The 12906-nt window shown below is 42.4% G+C and overlaps 2 protein-coding genes across 4 annotated transcripts in view; one reads left to right on the top strand and one right to left on the bottom strand.

Moving 5' to 3' along the window:
* Positions 1–5078, bottom strand: part of MTERF3 (mitochondrial transcription termination factor 3) — a 34489-nt gene extending 29411 nt beyond the window's left edge. Inside the window, exons 1-2 of the mRNA XM_033203215.1 lie at positions 4937–5078; positions 367–518 (exon numbers count right to left, since the gene is read on the bottom strand). The gene's annotated coding sequence lies outside the window, so the exon portion shown is untranslated. The remainder of the gene's footprint in view (positions 1–366; positions 519–4936) is intronic.
* PTDSS1 (phosphatidylserine synthase 1) overlaps positions 1–12906 on the top strand; it is a 104332-nt gene that overhangs the window by 5830 nt on the left and 85596 nt on the right. For all 3 annotated transcript variants that reach the window (XM_033203210.1, XM_033203212.1, XM_033203211.1), the window contains exon 2: positions 6453–6544. In XM_033203210.1, the coding sequence (XP_033059101.1) occupies positions 6453–6544 (92 nt within the window). The remainder of the gene's footprint in view (positions 1–6452; positions 6545–12906) is intronic.

Consider the following 12906-nt stretch of genomic DNA (forward strand, 5'->3'; position numbering starts at 1 on the left):
CTTAGCTGTAATTCTTCACAAGGATTGTGACTTTCCATAAAATGAAATTAGTATGGTATGAAAGATAACACCAAAGCTAGTTGACATTGGTATTTCAGTAGATGCCTGTCACGTATAAGAAAGTACTAGCTGGACTCCAGGGTCCTTTGTAATGGAGTAAGTCTACTTTCCCACCTGTTTCCCTCCCTCCATACACAGCACACCCAACAGCCAACACCCAACATGCCCTGACAGCTTACATGTCCCACACATAGGCAGGGCTGCCATCTCTCAGACTGGAAGGCACCTCCCGCCACCTCCTGCCCACACATGATGCCACCCTTGGCGTCCTTCACAATCCATTTGGATGGTTCCCCTCCAAGATACCTTTCTCAATTGTTCCAAGAAGCACAGAGGAAGAAATGTTTATGTCCTTCCAAATATTTATTATTGTATCTCACATGTCATAATATTTGTTTCTGTGTCAGCTTCTTGAGGCCAGTAATCTTAATCATCCCAGGATAGACATCCAGTAAATGCTGAATGAATGGAATGCATGAAATCATTTATTCAATAAGAACTTTAAAATCACCTTTCTTTTCCTTTAGTTGATATCTCACCCATAATTCTTGATGAGGATCATAACTTTCTATAAAATAGATGAATGTGGTATTAAAGGTAATACCTAAGCTACTTAACATTGGTCTACCGTGTAACCTGGGATTAAACTTTTTATTGGGAAAGATGATCCTTAACAGTGACTTATCTAAATATGAACCTGTAGGTCTTTATTTCAAGGGCTCATATTAAGGGTAATGAGGGAGAAGATGGGAGGAGGAGAGGGACAATTAACCTAGAAGCCTTAGGAATCATAATAAAGGTTAGACATTCCTGGCTGCCTGACCCCAGGGAGAAAGACTTGTCTAAAAGATTGTAGGCCAGTGAATGGAGTTTGCTTTGGTTTCTTGAAGTTACCACTCCTCTGGTCAAATTCCTGTACTCAAATATTAAATTGAGACAGAATCGGAGTCAGAGTCCAGAAATTCTTTGGAGTGCAAACTTTTTTTTTTTTTTGAACTCAGGGCTTTCCTGACACTTTTCCTGCTGTTAAGACGTTGTCTCTTTGGGTAGTTCCCTATCCTAGCTGAAACAATGCTCTGCAGAAGAAGCCAAGGTGTTTGAAAACTTGTTGGGCTTTTAGATATTTGCTGATGGTCTCAATAGCCCTGTGTAGCCAACACTCTGCAAGGGGAGAGGGAAGTCGCTGCCAGTGGACCCTGTGGGTCAGGCTGAGACTCCCCACTCATGTTACCTGAGTCACTGGCCTACTCTGCCATATCATCTTGCTCATTCTTACCACCTACTATGGCAAGTGGATGCCTGCTGTGTGCCAGGGCATTGTGGCAGGCACCAGAGCTACCTTGGGAAAATGAGGTAGGACTTGTGCCCTAGGGAGCTTTCTTACTTTAAGCTGTACATTTGGTATTTTCACAATATGTGGTCGGTGGTATGCTGGAGCATCTCCTAAGTTTAGCAGAGAGCGAGGAAGACTTTGCCTCCCTAAGCTTGTCTGTTTGTGTCCTTATTGGAGAATGTATAATAGCAGTCTTGACCTAGAGCCAACATTCCAGAAGCCCTCATACCTACTTCCACTCTGCCTCTATTTATGTGTGACTGTGGGCAAGATAAACCAAGAGCTTAATTTTCCTCATCCTTCAAACAAAGATAATATTTGCTCTGCCTTCCCTCACAGAACTGTGGAGCAGTTAAATAAAATACCAGCTGTGAAAATTCTTTGGAGTGTTCAGGGCACTGCAGACTGGGGCATTTTGTTGTTAGTAGCTGCAGTAGGAAAGAAGTCAAAGAGGTGTCACACACAGCATCACAATGGAAAGCTTTAAGTCTTATTTTTTGTTGCTGTGAACCGAAATATCTTAGTTGAGCAAGTACCCTTAGACCAGGAAGAGTCAATATGAGGTTTGGGCAGCCCAGACCACAAGTCATGATCTCTCCTGAGAAGCAGGAACCACACTGCAGCCTCACAAAGCTGTAGGAGACAGTTACAACCCCACCAAGGGGCCAATCACAGGTGAATACCCGGGCTTTTTTGAGGTCTGTCAGAGACAGTTCCTGTATATGAAAAACATTTCCTTCAGGGCAAGGCTATACTAAGATAATGTCTCATTGTCCTTTTTTATCTTGATCCACACAAGAATAAGGGCCATGTCTCTTCATCTCCGACCTCAAAGAGTCCCTACCCAATGATAGGCATTAATTGGATGAAGGAATGAGTGGACATAAATGAAGGGCATTTAAACATTGTGAACTCATGGTAATAACGGACATTTCCTCTGTGCCAGGAACTGTTTTAAGTGCTTTACATGTTTTCAGTTATTTAATCCTCACACAACCCTATGAGGTAGAACTATTACCATCCTCTGTTTACTGAGGAGTAAACTGGGACACTGAGAGGTTAAGTAATCTGCCCAGGGTCACACAGGCTGGTGGTCTGGCCCCAGCCTGTACCAGTCACTGCACTGTATGGTCTGCTGTAGGGGAAAGAGCTTGTACTTTGGGGCCAGGCCCTATCAGTAAAATGCAGATTATGATCATTTCCTGCTTTAGAGTGTTACAAAGATTCAGAGGGCTAACATGCAAAGCCACTAGAATATAGTGGCCGTCCATGGATACTAGATCTTGTCCCTCATTTGGGGTCCACTCATCTGGACTCTGCAGCCAAGTTCTGTTTCATGATTAACTATGGAAACCTCAGCATGTGGTTAAATCTCTGGATTATTCGGGGTTCAGAGAAGAGGGACTCACAGCAGACCTTACAGAATGGCCCTGTGTGCTCAGGTTGCCCTGTGGCCAGAGGGGAGTTTGGCGTCCTCACCTGTCAGGGATTCTGTTGTTTTTGTGCACCACCACCACAGACGGGTAAGGGGCTATTCTAGATGAGGTGGGGACACCCTCTCTGCTCTCAAAACTCACAGTAGAGTGTGACATTGGGGCCTCTAGTCCGATAGGACTCATATGGCTTCGTAAACTCAATCTCCTATCTCCTAATCTTTGATTGCAGAAGTTTGATCTTCCCATACTGCGTATTTTCAGTTTATCCAAAGACCTCACTGTCTTTCATTAATACATTTTTTTCCTAATTAGACAAATATAAAACTGCCAACTTTCCAGACCCAACTACTATTTTATTCCATTTAATCAACAGTTTCCCCTCTCTGAAACTAGGCCATCCATTTGATCCTCTTTTTCTAATAAAATTGCTCAAAATTTACAAAACTGCCATTTCATGGTTTTTTTTGTTTTTTGTTTTTTTTTTGAGACGGAGGCTTGCTCTGTCGCCCGGGCTGGAGTGCAGTGGCTGGATCTCAGCTCACTGCAAGCTCCGCCTCCCGGATTTACGCCATTCTCCTGCCTCAGCCTCCCGAGTAGCTGGGATTACAGGCGCCCGCCACCTCGCCTGGCTAGTTTTTTTGTATTTTTTTAGTAGAGACGGGGTTTCACCGTGTTTGCCGGGATGGGCTCCATCTCCTGACCTCGTGATCCGCCCGTCTCGGCCTCCCAAAGTGCTGGGATTACAGGCTTGAGCCACCGCGCCCGGCCTTCATTGGTTTTATATCCTAATGTATTACACATTTAGTTATAAATTTAGTGCTGATGTACATTTTCAAGCATTTTGATTGGTAGATAATTTTAAATAGAGACGAATTTACTGATTTGTCATAGCCATTTATTTGTGGTTAATAATAACCCATTAATTAAAATTTTAATTAATGTTTTCAAAAAGAATGATGTATTCACATCGCTTGAAATCCAAGATTCATAAAAGATACTCCATACTTCTCCCTAACCCCTCATTTTTCCTCTTTAGAGAAAACCAGTGTCACCATTTTTTGGGTGGATTTCCAGTGACATCCTATGCAGGTATAAGCATACATTATAAGCTACATACCCATACACATTCCCCCACCTTGTTTTGCACAAGTAGTTGCTTATTATACCGACTATTCTGCAATTTGCTTTATTTACTTAATGACATCTTTTAAATTATTATGAATCAGTTGATTCTTAAAAAGCTTCCTTGTTTTTTTTTTTTTTTTTTTTGAGACGGAGTCTTGCTCTGCCACCCAGGCTGGAGTGCAGTGGCCAGATCTCAGCTCACTGCAAGCTCCGCCTCCGGGTTTTACGCCATTCTCCTGCCTCAGCCTCCCGAGTAGCTGGGACTACAGGCGCCCGCCTCGTCGCCCGGCTAGTTTTTTGTATTTTTAAGTAGAGACAGGGTTTCACCGTATTAGCCAGGATGGTCTCGATCTCCTGACCTCGTGATCCGCCCGCTCGGCCTCCCAAAGTGCTGGGATTACAGGCTTGAGCCACCGCGCCCAGCCTGCTTCCTTGTTTTTTTTAATGGCTGCCTAGCTTTCCATTGCAAGACTGGACTGTAATTTCTTTACTTAGTCTCTTTTTGGTGGACATTTTGATTGCTTCCAACTTTTTAAGAATACATGTAATGCCATAGTGCACAATCTGGGATATATGTCATTTTTGCATGAATGAGAGTTTATCTAAAGAATAAATACCTGAAAGTAAAATTGCTGAGTCACAGAGTATATGCATTTGTAGACTTAAAATATTGGCAAATTGCCTCCATAAAGACAATTTATTTATACTGCTACCAGGAATGTATGAGCATATGCCTATTTTCCTGTTTCTTCATATCCTCCCCAGCTCAGTCATTAAAGGTTTACCTTTATCAATAAGGTAGATTTTAAAAACATTACTGTTTTAACTTACCGTGAGTGAGGCTGACCGTCTTTTCACTTCTGAGAGCCTTAGATTTTTTCCTCTGTGAACAAACCCTTCACATCCTTTGCCTGAACTCTTCATGTCCTTTGCCCGTTTTTCAATAAGGTAGGCTTTTAAAATAGTCTCTATTTTAACTTACCATGAGTGAGGCTGACCATCTTTTCACTTCTGAGAGCGTTCGATTTTTCACTCTGTGAACAAACTCTTCATATCCTTTGCCCGTTTTTCAGTAAGGTAGACTTTAAAATGGTCTCTATTTTAACTTACCATGAGTGAGGCTTACCGTCTTTTCACTTCTGAGAATGTTAGATTTTTTACTCTCTGAACAAACTCTTCATATGCTTTGCCCATTTTTCTATTTAGACTTTTTTACTTTGTAAACAAACTTCATATCCTTTGCCCGTTTTTCTGTTTGTTTTTCTGTGTTGATTTGTTGTTCTTCCTGTTAGTTGATTTTGGGGAAAATGCTTTGCATATTAAGGAAATTAGTCTTTTGTCTTGATATGAGTTATAAATTTTTTTCCCCAAGTTTACCTCTTTTCCTTTGATTTTGTTACAGATTTCTTTGCCTTGTGAATTTACCACTTCATGATTGTTGATTGCTTTGTTTTGTTTTGAGGTTCATTTGTTTTTTTTTTAATTCTCCAATTTCTTCCAGTATTTTTTTGAATCTTTAATTTTAATTTTTTGAATCTTCCAGAATATATTTATTATAAAATATGAGTTACAATCAACCTTCTTTTCCTATGCAACAGTTGTTAATTTCAACCTTGCTTTTAATTTGTAACCTACATATTGTGTGTCCTGTCAATGTCTCTTATACCAACCCTGTGCCTCCTCTAACATAAGTCAGGCTGATTTAGGGTGACAGATCATTTTTTCATGAGACAGCTTGGCTTGGGGGAACAATCATTGTCTTCAGTGTCTAGCAGACCTGGTTTTGAATGCCAACTTAGCAACGTCTTACCTACACAACCTCAGACAAGTTACTTAATCTTTCTGAACTTTTGCAACCTCATTTTGTAAAATGTAGTTGATACTACTTCATTTTGCAAACTTGTGATCATTAGAGATAATGTTTATAAACTGCCTGGTCAGTGCCAGGCACACAGTGGATAGATAAATGGGAGCTATTACTGTTGTCATCATCATTCCCAATGTCAATAATGTGATGTCAGTCTGAATAAGGACATTGTGTCCCCTCAGTGTGCAGCCATTCTTAAGTAAAAATTGGTGTTCCTGGAAATTGGATGTTGGGCCTCCCTACCTAAGCCAGAAGGCATCATAAGTACCCTGGTAAAGATCAGGCTGGCATTTTGAGGGCCACATTTATAACCTCTGGGCAGATATTCAATTGTTAGGTGTCTATTAAAAGTGCACTTCACTGGAAGGTAAAGTGTGTCTGATTACGTAGACTGGTTTTATAATTAGGTCTATGAAATTAGCAGTCAGCATTAGTTTGTTAGTTCCTTTTTGGACATATAATGATCTAAGAAGTACTGTATGATCTGTATAATCTCTTATTTCAGAACCTATGTTCAATCCTGTCATACATGTAGCAGTCCCCTAGTTTTTAGAACATGGAAGTCTTCCTTCCTCTAGGTTTTCTATTTGGATCTGAAAGTAAATGCTCAATGTTGTTTTTCTATTTTCAGGGATGACTCTGTTCCAGAAGACAACATCTGGAGAGGCATCCTCTCTGTTATTTTCTTCTTTCTTATCATCAGTGTGTTAGCTTTCCCCAATGGTAAGTAACGTCATGCATTACCACATTTCTCCTATGTATTGTGCCTTTCTGGTTTTTTTGAGATGTGAGTCGTCTAGAAGATGGAGTAAAGAAATAATCTGAATTTTGTGTAGTGGTTAGGAGCACAGGCTCTGGAGGCAGAGTGCCCATTCTGCCACTTCCTAGCCCCAGGAAAGCCTCCCAAGAGTGCTGACAATGCTTCAGTTTCTTCTATAAAATGGAGATAACAGATAGGTACGGTTGTGAGGGTTAACTAAATGGGTGCACGTTAAACACTATGAACATGACTGACAAATTATAAGCTCTCAATAAATGTGGTTCTTTTTGTTGCTGTTTTTGTTATTATCAGTTAGGTCATAAAATACTCCATTACTGCTGAGTTCTTCTTTTTTGCTAAGGACAGGGTCGATGCTGTAATGAGTATTACTTAAATAAGTTGTCCCAAGTGATCTTTTATCACCATAAGCTTTGCTGATTATGCATTTAGGGTATGAATTTTCATCAGCAGGAAAAAGACAAGGATTACTATGAATTTTACCCCCATGATGATTATGGAGTGAGTGAGGCAAAGCTTTTGTTTAAAAACCAAGTTTGGTGTTCTGCCATGCTCACAATTCATCCCTTTCCTCTGAATTCTTCCTTAAAAGTTGCTTTCTTTTTTCTTATTCCCTTTCAGTAACTGCCTACTAGAATATTCTCCACTTGTTCTCCGTAGCCATTTCTAAACGCTCACTCTTGTCTTATATATATATATATATTTTAACACCTATGACATTTGGAAATTGTTCCAGTCTTTCTTAGGGTTATTCTCCATGGGCCGGCCCTACTCGGGTTTTAAATATCATGCTTTAAGATGCATTTCTTCTGTAACTGTTCATGCTATTCAGTAGGCTATAATGTGTAATATAAGAAGCTCATTGTGAATGTTATCAGATGCTACCTGGAAATGTTCCATGTCAAGGCCTTCAGGCTTCCTAAGATGGTGGCAGTGGAGTTTTATCCTATTTTTTTGAGATACGAGTCATCTAGAAGATAGAGTAAAAACAACAGCCAGGTGTGGTGGCTCACATCTGTAATCCCAGCATTTTGGGAGGTCGAGGTGGGTGGATCACCTGAGGTCGGGAGTTCGAGACCAGCCTGACCAACATGGAGAAACCCCACCTCTACTAAAAATATAAAATTAGCCAGGCGTGATGACACATACCTGTAATCCCAGCTACTCGGGAGGCTGAGGCAGGAGAATCATTTGAACCGAGGAGGCAGAGGTTGCAGTGAGCCAAGATCACGCCATTGCACTCTAGTCTGGGAACAAGGGTGAAACTCCATCTCAAAATAATAATAATACTAATAATAATAATGTGAGTTTTCCATCGTAATTATGAACATGGACTCTGGAGGCAGACTCATACGTAGCACTATGTTTACAAGAACGTAGTGGTTTTAGTATGTAGCAGACTAGCATAATAATCATGCTGTTAAAACCATGACTCTGAATGCCTCAGAGAATGAATTGTTCTACATAGCCAGGTTATTTGGGAGCTGAGTTTAGCTCTCCAGCCACTCAAGCTTTTAAGTTAAAAAGAATTTTCTAATGAAAATCTGCGTACCTTATGCAGATATGTCAAATGTAGTTTGGGTTTTCCATAAGGATTGATGGTGCTGGTAATGCACAGTTATCAGGGTATGAAGACAAGTTGTGCATAATATGGGTAAGTCATGGAATAAAGGGGTGTTGACCCTGCTGTAGAATTTTTAATTTTTTTTTTTTATTTTTAGAGATGGAGTCTCGCTTTGTTGCCCAGGCTGGAGTGCAATAGCTATTCACAAGTGTGATTATAGGGCACTACATCCTCAAACTCCTGAGGCTCAAGCCTCAGCCTCCTGAGCAGCTGGGACTGCAGGGATACACCACCACACCCAGTTATTTTTTTGTATTTTTTGTAGATAGTGATAGGGTCTCACTATGTTGCCCAGACTGGTCTTAAACTCTTGGCATCAGGCAATCCTCCATCCTTAGCCACCTAAGTAACTGGGATTCCTGCTATCAAATTTGCTGAAAAAAATCCCTGATGTCAAACAGCTTTTTGGCTATTTGCCAACTTTCCCTTCCCTCTTGTTGAATTTTAGGTTAGAGGAGTGCTTGGGTGTTATGTTGACCCTCCTCTCCTTCAAGAGTCCCGTATTGTATATGGCATAAGTGGCCAGCCAAGGGTGGGTTCCCTGAGCTCTGGACCCTGGCCTTTCCATACAAAGGTGGCCTAAGAATACAACTCAAAGCAAGGAAATGGCGAACTCTATCTCAGGTTCCATACCAACACAAGGCTGACCATCACCAAAGCAGACATTTGGAGCCTCTGAAACATGACTAGGTGACTATTCAGATGGTAGTGACAGTTTATTACCCTTCCCCTCAGCCATTCTGCCTTTTGTATCCTGGGATCTGCTGCCTCCTTCTTTGTCATCACTCAATGCCATGACCATTATTGGTCTGTGCCCTCTATTCTTACTTTTATTTCTCTTATGTCCTGTGTCCTGTCTTTTTGTTCCCTTATCAGTCAATCAGAGCATGATACATGCATATGTCCTCAGGAAACTGATCAGTGCAAAGGTATCAGGTCTGTTCTTTAAGGCTTCAGCTTTCTTTGACCTGTGTTATTTGTTGCTTAGTTCTCAAGGGTTACTTTTTCATGGCTTTGAAGGTTTCTTTTGGCTCCTTTTAAAAATTTTGCTGTTTCTGAGCCCAGAGCTGTTTTAGAAGTGTGAGGATTCAAAAAGAGTAGTCTCTCAATAGCTGTGATTTTACAGCCATCTCTTCTCTAAGTCTTTAGCAGGAGCTGAGTATTGGGGCTTCATTAGCAGATGTTTTTCTTGAGGTACAAAAGGCACTGAAGGTTAAGGGGATTAAATCTATTTGATGTAACACTTTGTGTGATTTCTTCTGGCTTTGCCTCTCTGTTCCCCAATGAAGTCCTCTAATCTTCAAAGTTGACTTTAACTGCTCAATCTCTCGTTGTGGGACTGTGCTTTTGTTTTGATTCTGGAAAGATAAAACTGAAGCTCAGTTTTCTTATCCTGGCTGCATGGACTTTACGATACACACAAAGGGAGGAGGAGCCACAGAGCTCATTTAGTTCAGTCATCTCGGTTTACCAGTGAGAAGGCTGAAACATGCCACCATGTCCCCCAGCCTTTGATGTCAGCCTGCTGGCAGGGCACGAGCTGTGCATTTTCCTTCCGCGGTGCTGCTCTGGTCGTATCTCATATTAGGTCCACTGCGGTATGCTTTATCTCTGGCTTTCTCCATAGTATGTTTCTGTCTCCTCCTGTTTCTCTTTTTTTCTGTCAGTCTCTGGCTTGTCTTTTCCCCCAGGGTGGGGTCTTAGTTGGCCTGGACGTAGCATGCTTTGCATCCCACAAAGGAGGTGGGTGGTGACTGAGTCGATGCTCTGTTGCCCGTGTGTTGTCTGTGACTGGCAGGAGCTGACACATTGATCTAAGCCTTCCTACTGTAATCTGTTTCTACTCTATTTCTGCCCTACCGTCCTTTTTTTCCTCCCGGGCACATATGCGCACGCACACACACACACACACACACACACACACACACACCATTCACCGAAAGGCAGACCATGCCAACAATAAGGTTTCAGATGGGTATGGAAGGTATGAACAAGGAGGATGGCAGTTCAGTGTCCTGTGCAGGAGGGATTGGGACATTAGTCAGCAAAAGGAGGACTTGAATTCTCTTGAAGCCATGTATACATAGCAAACATACTGTGTTTACCTCGTTTGTTTTCTAAAGATCTGTTTATTCACACCTTACCTAAGAGTAGTAAAACTAACTTTTCCACATGAAAGAATGTTACTGAATATTTTCAAATTAGGGATGGCTTTGGAAGGTGCCAGTGGAGATGGTGGGGAGTTGGGAGGGCCCTGGGCAGGGTGCCCGTGAGGTGCGTGGCCTCCCCTGTTAGAGCCCGCTCTCAGGCCACAGGCCTCCCCAGGAGCCCGTGCCGAACGGCCGCCTCTGTGACTGGAGTGTACGTGCCCCTTCTCATTCAGTCTTGTCCCCTTATTTTCCATTCTCCCCACCCTTGGCACATATTCTCAACTCAAGTAATGCAAATGAATGGGAGAAACGGAGCCCAAACGTGCCCTCTCCTTCACAGACAGTTTTGGGGAAGTGCCTGCAGTGGATAGCATGCCCGGAACAATTTTTTGGCAACTTGAAATGCATTTATCCTTGACCTGGTAAATGCTGCCCTGCGTGGCTGTATAGAGGCCAAAAGTGGATTGTGTCCATTTGTCTCATCAAGTATGTGTGAGTCCATATATGTTATTTATGTGGTAGACTTGGTCAGCTCCTACAGGAAGGGAGCCTTGTGATTCTTTTTGTAGAGTCTAAATAACAAAGAAGGCCCTTGAGTTTCGCCGTAGGGTTTTATAATAGGATGCTTTTGTCTACAAGTGATAGAAAATGCATTTCAAAATGGCTTAAACCCTAAGGAAATTCGTTATTTTCTTACATAACAAGACGTTCTGAGATAGGGTGGTTGGCAAGCTGACTAATTCAGCAGCTCAGTGACCTGTGAAGAGCCAGCTTCTTTACTCCTTTCTGTTCTGCCATCTTCTAGCCTGTAGTCTGCCCTGCTGGCCTTGAGACAGCTCCTGCAGTGCTAGCCATACAGTGGCAGGCAGTGGCCAGCAGATGAAGAGATCATCTCGTCTTGTGTGTCTTTACTTGAGTAGAGACCCCTTTTCTAGCCATCCTCCAGCACACTTACATGTCTTTGACTAGGATTGGGCCACATGTCTCTTCTCAATCAGTTCCAGGGACAGAAATTTATAGTGTTTGGAGGAATAGATGTTCAACAGATATTTGTTGGCTAGAAGAATGACAGGGGACTAGGATTATCTCCGCTGGTTTAGAATCCACCCCGAGTTATATGGCAGAGACGTGGACACTCAAACAAAATTTTGTGTCGCAATCAACAGGGTGAGTGGCAGGATTAGGTCCCAGGATGGTTCTTTGCTTCAGTCCCATAAGCGGATGTGGAGGGAGAGGGCTGGCAGTGAGAGCAGGGGAAGGAGAGGGTCTGATGTCCGCTTTTACACTTCTTCTCTCCTGCCCTCTTGGCCTCTTCAGTTGTCCTCTTCATTCTCTTTTGGCTTCCTTACAAAAATGTTTTAATTGCTACCTTCATCCCATTATAGCAACTGACACTCAAGTGTATGTGTAATTTTAACTATACCACCCTATCACTGGAGTGAAATTTAGAAACCTATTTGAGTCTCCAGTTGGCTGGAGATTTCTTTCAACGGGAGTCCTTCTGGTGTATGTTTCCTGTTTCTGAGAACTCCCTTTAACTGTTGTTCATCCCCTTTCCACATTACCACGCCCCCGAAACTAGCTCAGCCTCATCTGTACTTCAAGTGCCTGGCCGACAGTAACTTCTCATTAACATATGTTGAATTAAGTAATAAATCCACCTGGAAAAAGTTCACAGAACAAGCCCTCCTTTTTTTCCTTTTGTTGTCTGCAAGAGAAACACCACTCAGCACCTTTTTTTTTTTGAGACAGAGTCTTACTATGTTGCCCAGGCTGGAGTGCAGTGGCGCGATCTCTCCTCACTGCACCCTCCACCTCCCAGGCTCAAGCGATTCTTGTGCCTCAGCCTCCTGAGTAGCTGGAATTACAGGTGCATGCCACCACGCCCAGCTAACTTTTTTTTGTATTTTTAGTAGAGACAGGGTTTCACTATGTTGGCCAGGCTGGTCTCGAACTCCTGACCTCAGGTGATCCGCCTGCCTTGGCCTCCCAAAGTGCTGGGATTATAGGCATGAGCCACCACACTCAGCTGCACTCAGCACTTTTTTAAGGTCTTTGAGGAGAGTGGAAAACTAGTATTTCTTATTTTTCCTGACTTTATCATTGTTTGTCCTTTGACTTCTCTTTGCTAAGATAATGGTAATCATGTCTCCTTGATGCTTAAAAGTGATCCAAAAGGTCACTATCTTCTAAATTTAAAAACAAAAACAAAAAGAGTTCCTTTCTCCTTCCATCCTGTGTCCCCTGCTTCACTACTTTTTGTAAAAAAAAATTTTCCAGCCCAGCGCAGTGGCTCACACCTATAATCCCGGCACTTTGGGAGGCCAAGGCAGGTGGATCACTTGAGGTCAGGAGTTCAAGACCAGCCTGGCTAACACGGTGAAACCTCATCTCTACTAAAAATACAAAAATTAGCACATACCTGTAATCCCAGCTGTTCAGGAGGCTGAGGCAGGAGAATTGCATGAACCCAGGAGGCGGAGGTTGCAGTGAGTTGAGATTGTGCCACTGCACTCCAATGTGGGTAACATAG

The sequence above is a fragment of the Trachypithecus francoisi genome, unplaced genomic scaffold, assembly GCF_009764315.1.
Source record: "Trachypithecus francoisi isolate TF-2019V2 unplaced genomic scaffold, Tfra_2.0 Lachesis_group7, whole genome shotgun sequence".
Lineage (NCBI taxonomy): Eukaryota > Metazoa > Chordata > Mammalia > Primates > Cercopithecidae > Trachypithecus > Trachypithecus francoisi.